The sequence below is a fragment of the Phyllobates terribilis genome, unplaced genomic scaffold (genome assembly GCF_046119375.1).
Source record: "Phyllobates terribilis strain yellow unplaced genomic scaffold, ASM4611937v1 Scaffold_5__5_contigs__length_657084704, whole genome shotgun sequence".
Classification (NCBI taxonomy): domain Eukaryota; kingdom Metazoa; phylum Chordata; class Amphibia; order Anura; family Dendrobatidae; genus Phyllobates; species Phyllobates terribilis.
In genome coordinates, this window is record NW_027362765.1 from 253,967,912 (window position 1) to 253,988,358 (window position 20,447).

A 20,447-nucleotide genomic window follows, 5' to 3' on the forward strand; every position below is an offset into this window, starting at 1 on the left:
ACATTATGCCCATGCAGGCCGCATATAACTGATGTTGCTGGTTTGCTAGGACCAAATGTTTTACAGTTCAATGAGGGAAATCACATTTACTAAACGGCAATTTGATAAGTGTTATATACAAGGGATAGCAGGTACAAAGTCTTATGAACATTTCCTTTGCAACATGAAATATTTTTCACACATTATCCTTCCTTGGTAGTATACTCCAGGGACCTCTCTGCCAGCTGTTTCTCCCTATTTTGCCACAACCCAGTTTTAACGCTGCAGTCCTGATCAATAAGTCTCCTTTACTTGCTCTGCGGTTCTGCGTCCTATTTGTTCCACTTCTCGCTCCCTGGAACATCCGCTCAGTCTCTCACTCCTGTTTTAGGCACATTACCTGTCAGCGTTGCAAGCCACTCTGTCTCTCTTAGTCACTTATCTTCAGGATCTCACTATCCCCCCTGTTCAATCTCCTTTCATTTAGCGTCACCCTCCAATATGGCTCTGCCTTCCCAGTAGGAAGCAGTCACTTTCCTTTACACTAGCCCCTCCCACTGTGGGCTAGTCCCAAGTATTAACTCTTAACTTACCCTATAGTCAACTAGCTACGTCACATCATGTAACGCATATTACACTATTGTCACGGGTGTGTTGCCACGAAGATGGTCACGAGTACACAGCCTGACTTCTCGCAGCTGACTTGTTGGTGCTTTGTGTTTCTCGGCAGTGAGGGAGTTAATTCTCTCTCTCTCTCTGGGCTAGATGAGGTCCAGCCTCGCCCAGCTGCAATCAATACTTCCGTAGTTAGACTCCTTCATATACCTGCTGGTCTGTTTGGGAGGTGTCGGTGAAAGCATTTCATTCAGACTGACAGAGCGGATCGTGGTGTTTGGAGTTGCTGAGATAAGTGTATTTGGAAGTGTTTTTTCCCTTTCCTCGCTTTATCATTTATCTCCTTTCCCGTTGGTTTTCCCTCTGTTGTAGTTGAGAAGTTGTTTGTATGCAAGGTGGTTTTGGTTTTTCCCTTGTACTGTCTCGTTCGTCTAAATACTGTGTTTGGGCATATTATTTCTTGTTCCCTTTGGTTGTGATCGGGGTCCTTCTCAGGACTAGATTACTGAGGTGCAGGGATCTTCAGGAGGTAGGGGTTACGCTGGCGGCCTGGACCTCTGTACCTTTAACAGTACCTCCAGGTTGAGGGATTAGTCAGGGCCCCAGCTTAGGGTCAGCTTAGGCCCCCTACCTCCAGTATACAGAGACAGCGTGACATTTTCACCGACCCACTTAGTTTTTCTCCAGCTACTATGGATCCAGTAGCCGGTCTAGCTCGGCAATTGCAGAGTTTGTCCATGGAGCTGGCGGACGTTAGGTCCAAGGTTTGGCATCCTCAGGAGCAAGCCGGACCAGAACCTAAAGTAGCTCTCCCTGATAGGTTCACTGGGGGGCGGGACAAGTTTTTTGTTTTCCGGGAGGCATGTAAATTGTACTTTCGGCTGCGGCCTCGGTCATCGGGGAGTGAAGAACAAAGGGTGGGAATTGTCATCTCGCTCCTACAAGGGGACCCACAATCTTGGGCGTTCTCTCTTCCCCCGGGTTCCCCGGCTCTCCAGTCAGTGGATAGGTTTTTCGCTGCCCTGGGACTCGTATATGATGACCCAGATCGGATCTCCCTTGCTGAGTCTAAGTTACGTAGGATCCAGCAGGGAGATCGTCCGGCGGAGGAATTCTGTTCGGAGTTCCGTAGGTGGGCCACGGACACCCAGTGGAATGACCCGGCTCTTAGGAGCCAGTTTTGTCATGGTTTATCCGACAAATTACAGGATGTGTTGGCACAGTATGACTCTCCCGTGTCTCTGGAAGCCGCTATGGCCCTCGCTATTCGCGTGGACAGACGGCTTCGGGAGAGGTGCGGGATAACTCTACCCCCTGTGATGACTCCACCTCCTACAAGGTCCCCTCATATGGTGGTTCCCCTGGTCAGTCCAGAGGAGCCTATGCAATTAGGAGGGACATCATTTCGGGGGAGGGGACCGGTGGTGCGCCATAAGGCAGGAAGGTGTTTCTTCTGCGGCAGAAAGGGACATTTTATTGGGGGGTGTCCATCCCGTCCCTTGCAGAGTGAAGAGTCGTCGGAAAACTGTTGATCCCAGGTTGTGTGGTGGACGGCAATCTGGGAGTAGGTATTTCGTCCCTAGGTTCGTCTCAGTTTCTCGTACCGGCGGAGGTGGTGGTGGGTACAAGAACTGAGAGGATATCTGTTCTTCTGGATAGTGGGGCCGGGGCTAATCTGGTTGATGCTCGGTTTGCCCGGGTTCAAGGTATGCGGTTGAGTGAGTTGGCTAAACCCATCCCCATATTCTCGATCGATGCCAGGCCTCTCGGGCAGGGAAGTTTTTTGCAAGTTGTGCATGACGTAAAACTTCAAGTGGGGGCAATACATAAAGAACTGTTGTCTTGCTACGTGTTGGAGGGTCTTCCCACTCCTATTGTGTTGGGCCTTCCTTGGTTAGCTAAGCATAACCCGGTTATTAATTGGCAAACCAGTGAGATAAGCCAATGGAGTAAATTCTGTAATAAAAACTGCATGAACACGGTCATTGGTGCGGTTACTCCTTGGGTCTTACCTCCATTTCTGGCGGACTTTGAGGATGTATTCTCGGAGAAAGGGTGTCAGGAACTACCTCCTCATCGCGTGTATGACTGTTCTGTAAAACTGCTCCCTGAGGCCAAGTTACCTAAAGCTAGGTTGTATAACCTTTCTGGTCCTGAGAGGCAGGCCATGAAGGATTATATCTCAGAAAGTCTGGCTAAGGGGCATATTAGACCTTCATCTTCACCGGTGGCTGCGGGGTTCTTCTTTGTTAAGAAGAAAGATGGAGGCCTACGCCCTTGCCTGGATTTCCATGAACTTAATCGGATTACGGTCCGAGATCCGTATCCGCTCCCACTTATTCCCGATCTCTTTAATCAGATCGTGGGCGCCAAATGGTTTTCTAAGTTGGATCTCAGGGGGGCGTACAATCTGATTAGGATGAAGGAGGGGGATGAGTGGAAGACGGCGTTTAACACTCCGGAGGGGCATTATGAGAACCTTGTCATGCCATTCGGTCTGACTAATGCCCCGGCGGTGTTCCAACACTTTGTTAATGACATTTTTCGCCGCTTGGTGGGACAGTTTGTTGTCATATATCTGGATGATATCCTAATTTACTCGCCGGATCTGGTGTCTCATCAGGAGCACGTTAGGCAGGTGTTACAGATCTTGCGGGATAATAAACTGTATGCCAAGTGGGAAAAGTGTGTGTTCGCCGTACAGGAACTCCAGTTTTTAGGCTTCCTGGTTTCAGCGTCCGGTTTTCGTATGGACCCTGGGAAAGTGCGGGCAGTTCTTGAGTGGGATCGGCCAGAGAATCTTAAGGCACTACAACGTTTCCTGGGGTTTGCTAATTATTACCGAAAGTTCATTCGTAATTTCTCGTCCATGGTTAAGCCTCTCACTGACATGACTAAAAAGGGGACGGATTTTTCTAGGTGGTCTGACAAGGCTTGTCAAGCATTCTCCTCTTTGAAAAAATGTTTTGCCTCGGCGCCCATACTCATTCAACCTGATGCGTCTCAGCCATTCATTGTAGAGGTAGACGCTTCCGAGGTAGGGGTGGGAGCAGTATTGTCACAGGGTTCGTCCCCTGGTAAGTGGCATCCGTGCGCCTTTTTCTCTAAAAAATTGTCGTTCGCTGAGAGGAATTACGATGTCGGCAATAGGGAACTCTTGGCCATTAAGTTAGCTTTTGAGGAGTGGCGCCATTTTCTGGAGGGGGCAGTTCATCCGGTCACCGTCATCACCGATCACAAGAACCTGCTATATCTGGAGTCCGCGAAACGTCTGAATCCCAGACAAGCTAGGTGGTCATTGTTTTTTACCAGGTTTAATTTTGTCGTTACATATCGTCCTGGGTCAAAAAATGTAAAGGCGGATGCCTTATCTCGTAGTTTCCCGGGGGCCGGGAATACGGACGACCCGATTCCTATCCTTCAGGAGGGGGTGGTGGTTTCGGCAGTATGCTCTGAGCTGGAGGAGGAGGTATTGGAGGCTCAGGGGGATGCCCCTGTTGGACCTCCAGGGAGATTGTTTGTTCCAGATCAGTTGCGACAAAAGGTGATCGAGGCACACCATAACTCAGTTTTTGCAGGACACCCGGGGAGTAAAGCAACTGTGGATCTCCTCTCGCGTCGGTTTTGGTGGCCTAATTTACATAAGGAGGTGGTAACTTTTGTCGCGTCCTGTGGGGTTTGTGCGCGCTCTAAGACCTCACATACCCGTCCGTCTGGGGCCCTCTTACCTTTGAAGATCCCGGAGCGTCCTTGGACTCATCTGTCTATGGACTTTATTACGGACCTCCCTCCGTCTTCGGGTAAAACGGTCATACTCGTTGTAGTGGACAGGTTCAGCAAGATGGCACATTTTATCGCTCTTCCGGCTCTCCCTAATGCTAAAACTCTTGCGCAGGTGTTCATTGGGGAGATTGTGAGGCTTCACGGGGTACCCTCCGAGGTGGTGTCTGATCGGGGGTCTCAGTTTGTGTCTAAGTTCTGGAAGGCGTTTTGTGCACGGCGGGGGATGCAGTTGTCATTCTCATCGGCTTTTCATCATCAGACCAATGGTCAGACGGAACGTATGAACCAGAGCTTGGAGACATATCTCCGGTGTTTTGTGTCAGAGAACCAGGAGGACTGGGCTTCTTTCTTACCTCTGGCAGAGTTTGCTCTTAATAATAGGCGGAGCGAGTCCACTGGTAAGTCCCCGTTTTTTGGGGCATATGGTTTTCACCCCCAGTTTTGTACTTTCAGTGGGGGGGGGCTCTTCGGGGGTTCCTGAGGAGGAACGATTTTCCTCATCACTCGCTTCAGTATGGAGAGGGGTGCTGAAGAATCTGAATACTATGGGGAACCGATACAAACGTATGGCTGATAGGAGGAGATTGTCTGGTCCGGACCTAAGTGTGAACGATCGGGTATGGTTGTCTACCAGGAATATAAAACTTAAGGTTCCCTCCTGGAAACTGGGTCCCAGGTTCATCGGGCCGTACAGAATCAGTTCTATTATTAATCCGGTGGCATTCCGTCTTGATCTCCCCCCTACGTTTAAAATTCACAACGTGTTTCACAGATCATTGCTTAAGAGGTATGTGGCGCCGGTGGTACCGTCACCTTTACCTCCCCCTCCAGTGGTTGTCAGTGGTAACTTGGAGTTCCAGGTATCGAGGGTCATTGATTCACGCTTTAATCGCCGGTCCCTTCAGTACCTGGTTCATTGGAAGGGGTATGGTCCTGAGGAGAGGATGTGGGTTCCTGCGTCGGATATTAACGCAGACCGATTAGTTCGGGCCTTCCACACGACTCACCCGGATAAACCTGGCCCTGAGGGTCCGGAGGCCCCTCGTAGAAGGGGGGGTACTGTCACGGGTGTGTTGCCACGAAGATGGTCACGAGTACACAGCCTGACTTCTCGCAGCTGACTTGTTGGTGCTTTGTGTTTCTCGGCAGTGAGGGAGTTAATTCTCTCTCTCTCTCTGGGCTAGATGAGGTCCAGCCTCGCCCAGCTGCAATCAATACTTCCGTAGTTAGACTCCTTCATATACCTGCTGGTCTGTTTGGGAGGTGTCGGTGAAAGCATTTCATTCAGACTGACAGAGCGGATCGTGGTGTTTGGAGTTGCTGAGATAAGTGTATTTGGAAGTGTTTTTTCCCTTTCCTCGCTTTATCATTTATCTCCTTTCCCGTTGGTTTTCCCTCTGTTGTAGTTGAGAAGTTGTTTGTATGCAAGGTGGTTTTGGTTTTTCCCTTGTACTGTCTCGTTCGTCTAAATACTGTGTTTGGGCATATTATTTCTTGTTCCCTTTGGTTGTGATCGGGGTCCTTCTCAGGACTAGATTACTGAGGTGCAGGGATCTTCAGGAGGTAGGGGTTACGCTGGCGGCCTGGACCTCTGTACCTTTAACAGTACCTCCAGGTTGAGGGATTAGTCAGGGCCCCAGCTTAGGGTCAGCTTAGGCCCCCTACCTCCAGTATACAGAGACAGCGTGACAACTATACATTACTTATCTTACATTGCCACACACTATACATTACACAGGCAAACATCACAATATAATACAATTCACATGACACAATATTTACAAAGGACGCAAGGCATTATTCACACAACAAAACACACAATTAAGCTTGCTTCTTCAAGAAGGAAACGTGGTCAGCCTGTCCATATCCTTACATTACTGACGCACCCCTGGGCCTGTGTCGCGCAGCGTTGCGCACGCGGGAGCTTACCCGGAGCCGGATCTGTTGAGGGTTGTAGTCTCGTGGCGGTGACCCGGTCCGTGCCCAGGGAGTCAGACTAAGTGGCGCTGTATTAGCGGTAGATGTAGGACGACTACGCCACCCGTTGAATGCAGCTATGGAGCTGCCGCTGCAGGGCAGACCGCTGAGGCCGGTGGTAGGATAGTGCAGCGTAGATGGTATAACCCCCAACGGGAGGGGTATGGCCTCAGGGCAGCCGACGTGGATGATGGGGGTAGCAGGAACCACTCGGAGACGGTACGGTGTAGTTCAGGGTCTTTACTGGTGACAAAGACAGACCCTCCCGGAGTACTGGCTAGCGATTGGGGCCTGGTCAGTCCTTGAGCAGATGGGATCTCCCCTGGCCAGGCGGAGTTGTAGGCCTCCCAAACTAACTGTACTCTTCTGGCTACCTTGCTAGAGGCGGTATAAGTAGCCCACGTCCCTGAGTGTACCGTGTGGTGCTCACCCGTATGGCCGGTGACTCGGGGCCTACTAGTAGCTTCCGCTCCACGACGGCGGTGCTAGTCCCATGCGTGTGACCGTGCCTTCGGGCTTCTTGGCCAGAGGACCTGAAATCCCCTGCCTGACGGATTCTGCTGCTGGGTAGGAGTTAGTCCCCACAGCCTCGGACTCCGGGTCCGGTAAGAAATCTTCTCAGTCAGGGCGAGCTCTGCAGCTGCCAGCCCCTGACTCTTTGTAACACTGCTCCCACAGAGCTCCTGTTGTTTCTTCCTATGCTGCTTCTCTTCTCTACTTCTGGCATGGCCCAGGAGCTGGGCCCAGCCGGAGCCACAGCTCCCTGTCAGCCCTCCTGGCTGAACTCTCCCTCTCAACTCTCTAACCCTGCCTCAGCCCCAGGTTTATACAGGGGAAGTTCTTCCCCTCCCAGGACTGGGCAGGAGGTGTGGCATGCATAGGACTCCTGACCAAGAGACCTCCCACCTGCTCTCAGACATAACATTGCCGTTACTGTGGAAACCAGACCCCTGGGGTGCCACATTCCCCCCTAGTGAAATTTAGTACTCCGGGACTAAACATATTTTTAGAAAAACATAACAAGGTATAAACAATAATAATACAATAAGAAAAACACATAAAGATGGTTACGGCGTGTCCGCAACCGGGTGCAGTCTTTGAAGAAAAGCAAGGTGTCCATTTCACCAAAACAGGGAGACGTAACCAGGTAGGGGTCTGTCCTGCCCCGAGTCCTTAACAGTCTTTAGTCCGTCCTGGGTTACGCTCCAACTATGTACAAAGGATTCCCGGCAAATCCACCAAAGACTCCCATAAATTACTAGAAACACATAATTATTTACAGGATATGGCCGCTCTCAGTCCTCGGCCAGTGGGGATAAGGAATGGCTGCTCACAGTCCTCAGCCTGGTTTAAGATAGGGGCACATGGGGAGCAATTCACTAATCCCAACGGGGACCATATTTTAATTAGCAGCAGTCCTTGTACCCTTACGGGTAACTATTTACAGCTCTTTATTCACGCTACTTCCCTTCAGTAGCTATGTCCTCTTTGTGCTCCCTCCTGAGGGTAGTCCTCAGACCCGTCCGGGTCCTCTTGGCTTTCCTCGTATTGGTAGTACTGCAGCTCCTCCTCGGTTAGCTGGGTTAGTATCTCTGCGACAGTCCTCCTCCCAGGTGGCCAGGACTTTACCTCCCTTTGGGCTGCCCCGGTTAATTGGGCCACCAGGATGCTCACTTTTTGCTCCTCTGTGAGGGGGTACACCTGGAAGAGGCTATCCAGCTTTTCTCTAAAGTCATGCAGGGTATGTGACTCCCCTGAGTACTGGGGTAGCCAGGCTGCCCCCGGGATATAGGGCATGGTGAAAGGCATGATCGCAACAGCGGTGGCGCTGGCGGGGATTGAAGCGGTGAAGCTCTCCTCCGTATCCGGCATCCTTCTCACCCTAGTGGACCGTGGCCTACCTTGCGATGATCCTCTTCCGTAGGCCGCGGCTCCGCAGTGGATCGTCAGGGTTGAGGACCTTCCGTCGCGCTCCTGTGACGTCGGCGTCTGCTGGGCTCCTTCCAGGACCTTACGCAACGTCCGGACGTGAGGCGGGGCTTCAGTTCTCGCGCGCTTTCGGAGTCCACGCCCCTCTTCTTCCCGCGCGGCGTCCTCAAGATGGCGTCCAATGGCGGGAAAACTCCACGTATGGCGGGAAGAAGGCTGAAGATGGCGCCGGAAGGCGGGAAAACTCCACCGATGGCGGGAAGGAAGCGGAAGATGGCGCCGGATGGCGGGAATCTTCACCACAGGTAAGTTTGAACAGTCTTTTTCAGGCACGCAGTACCCGGTGGTTGCGGGCACGAAATCCTGCCGACTACGCCAAAAGTTGACGCACCCCTGGGCCTGTGTTGCGCAGCGTTGCGCACGCGGGAGCTTACCCGGAGCCGGATCTGTTGAGGGTTGTAGTCTCGTGGCGGTGACCCGGTCCGTGCCCAGGGAGTCAGACTAAGTGGCACTGTATTAGCGGTAGATGTAGGACGACTACGCCACCCGTTGAATGCAGCTATGGAGCTGCCGCTGCAGGGCAGACCGCTGAGGCCGGTGGTAGGATAGTGCAGCGTAGATGGTATAACCCCCAACGGGAGGGGTATGGCCTCAGGGCAGCCGACGTGGATGATGGGGGTAGCAGGAACCACTCGGAGACGGTACGGTGTAGTTCAGGGTCTTTACTGGTGACAAAGACAGACCCTCCCGGAGTACTGGCTAGCGATTGGGGCCTGGTCAGTCCTTGAGCAGATGGGATCTCCCCTGGCCAGGCGGAGTTGTAGGCCTCCCAAACTAACTGTACTCTTCTGGCTACCTTGCTAGAGGCGGTATAAGTAGCCCACGTCCCTGAGTGTACCGTGTGGTGCTCACCCGTATGGCCGGTGACTCGGGGCCTTCTAGTAGCTTCCGCTCCACGACGGCGGTGCTGGTCCCATGCGTGTGACCGTGCCTTCGGGCTTCTTGGCCAGAGGACCTGAAATCCCCTGCCTGACGGATTCTGCTGCTGGGTAGGAGTTAGTCCTCACAGCCTCGGACTCCGGGTCCGGTAAGAAATCTTCTCAGTCAGGGCGAGCTCTGCAGCTGCCAGCCCCTGACTCTTTGTAACACTGCTCCCACAGAGCTCCTGTTGTTTCTTCCTATGCTGCTTCTCTTCTCTACTTCTGGCATGGCCCAGGAGCTGGGCCCAGCCGGAGCCACAGCTCCCTGTCAGCCCTCCTGGCTGAACTCTCCCTCTCAACTCTCTAACCCTGCCTCAGCCCCAGGTTTATACAGGGGAAGTTCTTCCCCTCCCAGGACTGGGCAGGAGGTGTGGCATGCATAGGACTCCTGACCAAGAGACCTCCCACCTGCTCTCAGACATAACATTGCCGTTACTGTGGAAACCAGACCCCTGGGGTGCCACATTACCACTGATAATCTTTGGAAGTATGTATACAGATAGTCACACAGGTGTATAGTACGCATACACCAGTAGGAACATCTACTTATTTCTCTTGCTGTGCGGCCTCATGTTCATGTCTTTTATATACTATTGGTTTGTTATGGTTTTACTGATTATATTACTGATTTAATAAGAAGTTGGATATGTATTATTGGGGTGTCCAGCGTATTAACATTAAGTCATATAATGTTCTATAATCCAGTATGCCAAACATACAGTGTTCCTTCAGGATCAGTGGACCACATAAATACTGTGTTTATCACTTCACCATCACATTCTCATACACTATCTGCATTTTCCTATATAAATGTTCACGATCCAGCAGCAGCAGGCAGGATAATAGCAGTCTGGCCGCTTTGACAATTAACAACATGTGTTAATGAGAGCTTAATCACAGACATAATGAGGAATGTCTGGGTTTTTTACCCTCCCAGGAACGTTGCAACCTGCCTTTTATTTCACTACTGCTAACGTTTCCCTTTGCCTCCATTATTTAGCTTTCTTTCGCTTTCTATGTCAATATCTTTTGTGTTTCCATGTTTAGACAGTGTGCATTCTGCTCTGCCTCTTATCCGATTGAGATCCAAATTAAAACAACCCTTTTTAGATCAGATATGAACGATGCTCGTCTTTATTCATCAGCTTTTATGAAGCAAAGAAACATTGATATATAAATCCCAGTTTTATACAGGATCACTCAATCAGGACAAATGGCTCCACTGCAAAGTATATGCACTAATTATCTTTGTAATCGATGGCACTATATTGGTTCAATTTGTTATACCTGACACTATTTGTAAGACTAGAACACTCATTGGCACTATCTGAGAACTGAACACATTACCTATATGGGCAATGTATGACACTATCTGAACAAGGTATGGACTATTTACCTGGGCAGTTTATATATATATATATATATATATATATATATATATATATATATATATATATATATATATATATATATATATATATATATATATATACAGTGGGGGAAATAAGTATTTGATCCCTTGCTGTTTTTGTAAGTTTGTCCACTGACAAAGACATGAACAGTCTATAATTTTATGGGTAGGTTAATTTTAACATTGAGAGGTAGAATATCCCCCCAAAAAAATCAAGAAAATCACATTGTATAAATTAGATACATTTTTTTACATTTCGCAGTGAGAAATAATCATTTGATCCCCTGCAAACTGTTATGAGTTCTGGCTCCTACAGACCAGTTAGACGCTCCTAATCAACTCGTTACCTGCATCAAACACAGCTGTCTTACATAGTCACCTGTATAAAAGACTCCTGTCCACAGACTCAATTAATCAGTCAGACTCTAACCTCTACAACATGGGCAAGACCAAAAAGCTCTCTAAGGATGTCAAAGACAAGATCATAGACCTGCACAAAGCTGGAATGGGCTACAAAACCATAAGTAAGACGCTGGGTGAGAAGGAGACAACGGTTGGTGCAATAGTAAGAAAATGGAAGAAATACAATATGACTGTCAATCAACATCGATCTGGGGCACCATGCAAGATCTCACCTTGTGGGGTATCCTTGATCATGAGGAAGGTAAGAGATCAGCCTAAAACCACACGGGGGAACTTGTTAATGATCTCAAGGCAGCTGGGGCCACAGTCATTAAGAAAACCATTGGTAACACTTTACGCCTTAAAGGTTTAAAATCCTGCAGTGCCCGCAAGGTCCTCCTGCTCAAGAAGGCACATGTGCAGGCCCGTCTGAAGTTTGCCAATAAACACCTGGATGATTCTGTGAGTTATTGGGAGAAGGTGCTGTGGCCAGATGAGACAAAAACTGATCTCTTTGGCATTAACTCAACTTGCTGTGTTTGGAGGAAGAAGGATGAGTACAACCCTAAGAACATGGTCCCAACCATGAAGCATGGTGGGGGGAACATTATACTTTGGGGGTGCTTTTCTGCAAAGGGGACATGACGACTATACCGTACTGATGGGAAGATGGATGGGGTCATGTATCGCAAGATTTTGGCCAACAACCTCCTTCCCTCAGTAAGAGCATTGATGATGGGTCGAGGCTGGGTTTTCCAGCAAGACAATGACCCAAAACATACAGCCAAGGCAACAAAGGAGTGGCTCAAAAAGAAGCACAGTAAGGTCATGGAGTGGCCTAGCCAGCCTCCAGACCTTAATCCCATAGAAAACTTATGGAGGGAGTTGAAGCTCCGAGTTGCCAAGTGACAGTCTCAAAATGATTTAAAGATGATCTGCAAAGAGGAGTGGACCAAAATTCCTCCTGACATGTGCGCAACCCTCATCATCAACTACAAAAAACATCTGACGGCTGTGCTTGCCAACAAGGGTTTTGCCACCAAGTATTAAGTGTTGTTTGCCAGAGGGATCAAATACTTATTTCTCACTGCAAAATGCAAAAAAAAATTATCTAATTTATACAATGTGATTTTCTTGATTTTTTTTTGGATATTCTATCTCTCAATGTTAAAATTAACCTACATTTAAAGTTAAAGACAGTATAAGTCTTTGTCAGTGGGCAAACTTACAAAAACAGCAAGAGATCAAATACTTCTTTCCCCCACTGTATGTATATGTATATATATACATATACAGGTGCTTCTCACAAAATTAGAATATCATCAAAAATGTAATTTATTTCAGTTCTTCAATACAAAGAGTAAAACTCATATTATATAGAGTCATTACAAACAGAGTGATCTATTTAAAGTGTATGACCAATAGACAATGCCAGAAGCGTCTTACCTGGACCAAGGAGAAAAAGACCTGGACTGATGCTCAGTGGTCCAAGGTGTTGTTTTCAGATGAAAGAAAATTTGGAATTTCTTTTGGAAATCAAAGTCCCAGAGTCTGGAGGAAGAGTGGAGAGGCACACAATCCAAGCTGCTGGAGGTCTAGTGTGAAGTTTCCACAATCAGTGATGGTTTGGGGAGCCATGTCATCTGCTGGTGTAGGTCCACTGTGTTTTATCAAGACCAAAGTCAGCGCAGCAGTCTACCAGTAAATTTTAGAGCACTTCATGCTTTTTGGAGATGGAAACTTCATTCTCCAGCAGGACTTGGCACCTGGCCACACTGCCAAAAGTACCAATACCTGGTTTAAAAGCCACAGTATCACTGTGCTTGATTGGCCAGCAAACTCGCCTGACCTTAACCCCATAGAGAATCTATGGGGTATTGTCAAGAGGAAGATGAGAGACACCAGACCCAACAATGCAGACGAGCCGAAGGCTGCTATCAAAGCAACCTAGGCTTCCATAACACCTCAGCAGTGCCACAGGCTGATTGCCTCCATGCCACGCCGCATTGATGCAGTAATTGATGCAAAAGGAGCCCCGACCAAGTATTGAGTGCATTTACTGAATATATATTTCAGTAGGCCAACATTTCAGATTTTAAAAACGTTTGTGTTATGTGCAGCATGAGACGGGGCATTATCATGCATGAAATGATCTCGATGGTCCAGATGGATGGAGTGGAGGATGGCTGGTTGACGGACACCCCATGCAAACACGGCTACAGCGCTAACAAGGAGGAGGTGGAGTAATGTTATGGGCTGGAATCATGGGGAGAGCCCTTTTAGGATCCGTGAAGGGGTAAAGATGAACTCCATAATGTATGTTGAGTTTCTCAAACAGCACTTCCTTCCATGGTTCAAGAAGAAGAACCGTGCATTTCACAGCAAGATCATTTTCATGCATGATAATGCCCCGTCTCATGCTGCACATAACACATCTGCATCTCTGGCTGCTATGGGCATAAAAGGGGACAAACTTATGGTGTGGCACCCATGCTCCCCTGACCTCAACCCCATTGAGAACCTCTGGAGCATCATCAAAAGGAGTGTCTATGATGGCGGGAGGCAGTTCACATCTAAGCAACAGCTCTGGGAGGGTATTCTGTCCTCATGCAAAACAATTAAAGCAGAAACCATCCAAAACCTGACAAATTCAATGGACGAGAGAGCTCAGAAGCTCCTTTCGAACAAGCGGTCCTATGTGCAAATGTAACATCACCTAGAAAAAAGTTTTGAGTTGAAAACTGTTTGATTTCAGTTTGTAATAACCTGATAATGCTTATAATTTCAAAAATGACCATTTTTTTGTTCTTTATTAAAATGAAAAGGTTGAAAACTCTGCTGTGCATAATAATTTGGAACATGCATTTTGAGTGCAGTTTGAGTTTTTTATTTTTTAAAAAATATACTGTTATCATAGGCAGTTTGTACAAAAACCTTTCAATTGTACTCTAATAGTTATTTGACTGGAAAATTACAATGACTGCAATTCATATAGGTAATTTGGGAAAATCTGAGAAAATATTATTTGCATAATAATTTGGAACACAGTGTATATGAGTTTCACTTTTTGTATTGAAGAAATGAAATAAATATTTTTTTTGAGGATATTATAATTTTGTGAGAAGCACCTGTATATCTGGGCACTGTATAGTACAGACATGGCCAAAAATGTTGAGACTGATACAAACTTTGATTTTCACCAAGTTTGCTGATTGTTATGAAAAGTGATTAGATATATTGCAAAAATAGCAAAGTTATTCATCGACAAGAAGGTAAACTTAATCCTAAAACCCCAATTTCCACTGAATTTCAGTCCTTCCACAAATTGATCTGCTTAGCTCAGAAGGCAAGTGATATCACTTTGTCATGCTGATTGAATTATTGGTGCAAATTGATTTCTTTAGAAAGGGGGCTGGTTCTTGAAATCATTGTCTTCTGTTAATCATAGTTACCTCCAAACACAAGCAGTCATCATTGTTTGCATCAAAAGGGCTTTACAGGCAAGGACATTGCTGCTTGTAAGATTGCCCCTAAATCAACCATTGATCGAATCATCAAGAACTTCAAAGAGACATGTTCAAATGCTGTGAAGAAACCTTCAAGGTGGCTAAAAAAGTCCACCAATAAAGTCTTAAATAGGATTCAGCTATAGGACCGGTTCAACACCAGTGCAGAGGTTGCTTGGCAGCAAGAGGTTGTCAGTGCATTTGCCTGCTCAGTGCGGCCTAGGTTTTTGTAGACTGACCTGGTGTCACTAAGGGCAGCAAAGATGCCCACTTTTCTCCAAGAAAATCATCAAGAACAGACTGATATTTGTAAGGAAGTACAGGGATTGGAATAACAAGAACTGGGGTAAAGTTACCAGTATTTTCATGGATGAAGCCCCCTTCACACTGATGGGATATCTGAAAGAGTGATTTTCTGGAAAAGAAAAGGTGAGCTCTACCTGCGTCCTGCCAACAACAAGGCATGCTGAGATGATTCTTTATGATTTCTAAAGTGCTGCGGAATATGTTGGTGCTATAGAAATAAAATTATTTTCATTATGTATGGGTTAGCTTTTCTTAAAAAGGAGTGGGATCACTCACAATTTTGCTAAGAACATTGACATGAATAAACAATGGGATCTAAACATCTCCCAATGATCCAGGAGCAATTTAGTGATTAACAATGCTTTTTCCAGCATTATGGCGCGCCACGTCACAAGCCAAAAGTAATAACTGTGTGGCTCGGTGAACAAAACATTGAAATTTTGGGTCCATGGCCAGGAATCTCCCCATATCTGAATCCCAGTGAGAACGTGTTGTCACTCCACAGAAAACGGGTACACAAGCAAAAACACGGAAATTGAGTTAAACTCCAAGCAACAATGGTTTAACATTAGAGATGAGAGGATCAGTCTGTGGAGGATTGAGTTTGAGTCGAATTTTCTGAACTCTGCAGTTTCATGCGAATTTGAACAACTTTTCGATTTGCAGTTCGCAAGAAAAAAACTTACTTGGCACCATTTCCTACACTGCTTAAGCATTACAGAATGGGCTAATGTCTTTTTGAGTGGCTGCGTGGGCCTTCCCAAAATGCCCTGCAGCTATGACATCTACTGAATTATCATACCTTGTATAGTGGTCGTCAGTACCTGGGACATCATAGATCATGGTTCCCAGCGGAGCACAGTTTGTACGGCAAAGTCGTTTTCCATCTCCAGAGTAACTCGGTAAGTCACTCTCTTCTGAAAAGTGTAAGCCCTTGTGGTCAGCGCAGTTATCTCGCTCTCTTTCTTGTAGAGTGTGAACTCTGATGGTCAGCATGACCTTCTCCCTCTTTTAGGATGTAGGCTCTTATGGTCAGCAGGGTCCTCTCTCTCCTGTAGAGTGCGCTTTTGATCAGCGTTGTTTTCTAACACACGTGTATTTTCCAATCTTTCCAGTCTTGAGATTCACATAAATTTACTCACTCCAAATCTAATTTTTTGGGGAAAATTCCAGCAATGCCAGAAAGAAAGCCAGAAGTCTTGAAAGATAAGGGTCAACATCGAGTCATTGCATAATCTTCATGTATTTGTCAATAAAAGAGTAAAAACTTGTGAAATGCTGAATTGTACTTCAGCAATCTTAGAAACATCTGACTAAAACATCTAAAAACACTGAAGCAACAAGCTTAGTGAAAACCAAATTTGTCAGTCTCAAAAGTTTTGACCACAATTGTACTGTCTGAGAACTGTAAAGTGTTTTTTTTCAGTTATATAGTCTATGTCTATTTTTATAGGTATTTGGGAAGACTCAAAGACAGTTTAAAAAAAGGAAGGATACAGAGTGTAGAGGTTATCCAGGTCTGTAACATGTTAAACATGAGTGTATAGGGTTATGTACAACTTAGCATAATTGCCCCTCCAATACTTTTAGGCATATACTTTTTTAAAAAAAAAAAATCCCCTCATTCTTTTTGTCATAACTAAGTCTCAAAGTAGTTCATTCAAAATATGTCTTCTCAAGCTGTCAAGAACTCCTCCCTATGTCACCTAGTCTAGGGAACATTTCTTGAAATAAACCGTTTGTGACAACCTTTGAATTGTATATTTATATACTATATATTAGACTCCATTCACATCTTCTCTGGGTTTTCTGTTTTTCAGTTTTGTCACAGGGACAGATAAGCAAAATTTAAGCTAGATTGATTTGAGACTTAGTAATGACAGGAGACCACCCATTCCATTTATTTTTCTCACCAATAAACTCACCACAGTGCTCCTATATCCCTTATGCAGTTTGGAACTCAAAACTTCATAGTCAAGAGCAAGATTTACAAAGGACTTGCATAAGGGAAATACTAAATAAGTATTTGATACACTGCCAATTTTGCAAGTTTTCCCACCTACAAAGAATGGAGAGGTCTGTAATTTTATTGTAGGTACACTTCAATTGTAAAAGACAGAATCTAAAACTATAAACCAGAAAATCATATTGTATTATTTTTAAATACCGTAATTAAATTGCATTTTATTGCATGAACTAAGTATTTGATCACCTACCAACTAACAAGAATTCTGGCTCTCACAGACCTGTTAGTTTATCTTTAAGAAGCCCTCCTACTCTGTACTCAATACCTGTATTAATTGCACCTGTTTGAACTCGTTACCTGTATAAAAGACACCAGTCCACACACTCAATCAATCAATCACACTCCAACCTCTCCACCATAGCATAGACCAAAGAGCTGTCTAAGGACACCAGGGACAAAATTGTAGACCTGCACAAGGCTGGGATTGGGTTACAGGACAATAGGCAAGAAGCTTGGTGATAAGGCAACAACTGTTGGCACAATTATTAGAAAATGGAAGAAACACAAGATGACTGTCAATCTTACTCGGTCTAGGGCTCCATGCAGAATCTCGCCTTGTGGGGTAAGGATGATTCTGGGAAAGGTCAAGAATCAGCCCAGAACTACACAGGAGGATCTGGTCAATGACCTGAAGAGAGCAGGGACCACAGTTTCAAACATTACTGTTAGTAACACACTACGCAGTCATGGATCAAAATCCTACAGGGCACACAAGGTCTCTCTGCTCACGTCAGCTCATGTCCAGGCCCATTTGAAGTTTGCCAATGACCATCTGGATGATCCAGAGAATGCATGAAAGGTCATGTGGTCAGATGAGACCAAAATATAACTTTCTGGTATCAACTCCACTTGCTGCGTTTGGATGAAGAAGGATGAGTACAACCCCAGGAACACCGTCCCAACAGTGAAACATGGTGGGGGAAAAATCTTACATTGGGGGTGCTTTTCTGCAAAGGGAACAGGACGACTGCATCATATTGAAGGGAGGATGGATGGGGTCATGTATCGCGAGATTTTGGCCAACAACCTCCTTCCCTCAGTAACAGCATTGAAGATGGGTCATGGCTGGGTCTTCCAGCATTACAATGACACGAAACACAAAGCCAGGGCAACTAAGGACTGGCTCCATAAGAAGCATTTCAAGGTCCTGGAGTGGCCCAGCCAGTCTACAGACCTGAACCCAATAGAAAATTTTAGGAGGGAGCTGAAACTTAAAGTTGCCCAGTGACAGCCCCAAAACCTGAAAGATCTGGAGAAGATCTGTATGGAGGAGTGGGCCAAAATCCCTGCTGCAGTGTGTGCAAACTTGGTCAAGAACTACAGGAAATGTCTGACCTCTGTAATTGCAAACAAAGGTTTCTGTACAAATATTGAGTTCTGTTTTTCTATTGTATCAAATACGTATTTCATGCAATAAAATGCTAATTAATTATGTAAAAAATCATACAATGTGATTTTCTTGATTTTTTTTCAAGATTCTGTCTCTCATAGTTGAAGTGTACCTGCAACAAAAATTACACACCTCTCCATTCTTTGTAGGTGGGAAAACTTGCAAAATCAGTAGTGTATCAAATACTTATTTTTCCCACTGTATGTGAAACTTGTTTTTTTTTTAATCTCTATTCTTTTAATGTTTTTGCTCTTGTGGCTATACTTCTTTTATTTTGTTAGATTGAATTCAATTCCCACAGTATGACCACTCCATTACTGTGACCTTGGTGCGTTACTTTACATTTATCAACATTAAATTTCATCTTCCTTTTGCCTGCACAGACTGCCAACTTATCAAGCTCTTTCTATGATATTTCATTTTCACATTCTTTTGCAATATACTAAATCAAAAATGGTGCCCACATCCAGGTTTGCACTTACCTCTTTGCAAAAATGTTACACAGCTCTAAATCTCCTACTTTTCTTCACATGTCCAGATTTATCATAAAATGATGGGTGTCTGCACTCATCCTAGATGGAGCTTAAAGGAAACCTATCATCACATATAAAGTCCCTAAACCATGACCACAGGGATCAAATTTTAAAGGGAGATGCGTTACATAGGGTAGATTTGTAAAGATGTAAAAAACAAAAGCACAGATCAGTTCACCGGGTAGGGAAATATCTCAAAGTAGGGTGTGGTGCACACCAGGCTCAGGCCGGTTCAGGACTATGTGAGGCATGAAAAAGGAGAAAAAATGCAAGCAACCGCAAAAGTGAATCGATTAAACATCACAATTTTATTTCAGTACATAAAAATCCAAAAAGAAGTTTAAAAATACATACAAAAGATGAGACACTGGGTCTACGCGTTTCGAGATGACTATATCTTAGTCTTGAACTTAGTCATCTTGAAACGACTAGACCCGGTGTCTCATCTTTTGTATGTATTTTTAAACTTCTTTTTGGATTTTTATGTACTACAATAAAATTGTGACGTCTTAATCTATTCATTTTTGTGGTTACTGTTATTTTTTTCTCCAGGTTTGTAAAGATGCCACTCTGAAATGCCCAATGCAGCGTAAAGGAAAATTAATGTTTAGAAGGGTCTGATGGGCGACTCCAGTCTTTGCAAGAGTCATGCAGTCCTGACTTGGAAAACAATTAGAGAAAAAATGGTTATGATTAAGAACCCTTGCGGTTCAAAACGCGTCACCTTATCCATGTGATTTTAATAATTTTTCTTCCTTTTTCTTTTTTCACCAAGTTTTTAATATTTTGAAATAAATAATATTTTTATTTCTTCTGGGATTACTGGATTAAAGCTATTGCTTCTTCAGTGTCAGTCCTGACTTGATTGATGTCTTACAGGCCATGATACATTATTACAAGCTAACTTTAGTGGCATCAAATGCATTGCCTGTGCCCCAATGAAGCTAAGGCCAGTTTGCCTGATGACCCGGATGCCGCTGGAGCTGGCTTGTAATGATATATTGCTGTTTTATCAGCAAGAAATTATCAATAGAGGACTATAAATCTGCTGCCATGTAGTCCTCCATATTCATTAGCTGTGTATAACCCTGCCCCCACCACCACTGAAAGGCAGGTACCTCTGCACAGCATACACAGAAAGCTGTCAATCAGTGGTGTACAGAGCCCAGCATTCAGTGATTTTATCAAAACTTCAGTAAACAGCCCAGTAAGTGATTTATCGCTGGAATCAGGGTTTCTGCCTCTACATCATGCTGTTCTGAGATGGGGTAGCAAAAACTTGGTGACAAATTTCCTTTCAACCAAAGACAACTAATAAGCAGCAAACGTAACAGGAAGAGATTGCGATGCCACTCACCTTCCTGTCACTCAATCCAGACACTGTGTCTATATATTGTTCCTGAATCATAAATGCAGCAAGATTGGCTGTGTAACTAGCCAGGAATATTACAGCAAAGAATGCCCAGACCAGCACCATGATCTTACTGGTAGTACCACGGGGATTCTGTATAGGAACTGAATTATTAAACACCAGTGCCCACAGCAGCCATAAGGATTTCCCAACGGTGAAACTTGGACCTCCTATACCTGAAAAGACAAGCAACAATGTT

General features: G+C 45.5%; 1 protein-coding gene across 1 annotated transcript in view; it reads right to left on the reverse strand.

Annotated features, from left to right (window-relative positions):
- Positions 1–20,447, reverse strand: part of GRIN2C (glutamate ionotropic receptor NMDA type subunit 2C) — a 166,192-nt gene that overhangs the window by 75,614 nt on the left and 70,131 nt on the right. The window contains exon 8 of the mRNA XM_073681203.1: positions 20,195–20,424. Coding sequence (XP_073537304.1) covers positions 20,195–20,424 — 230 coding nt within the window. The remainder of the gene's footprint in view (positions 1–20,194; positions 20,425–20,447) is intronic.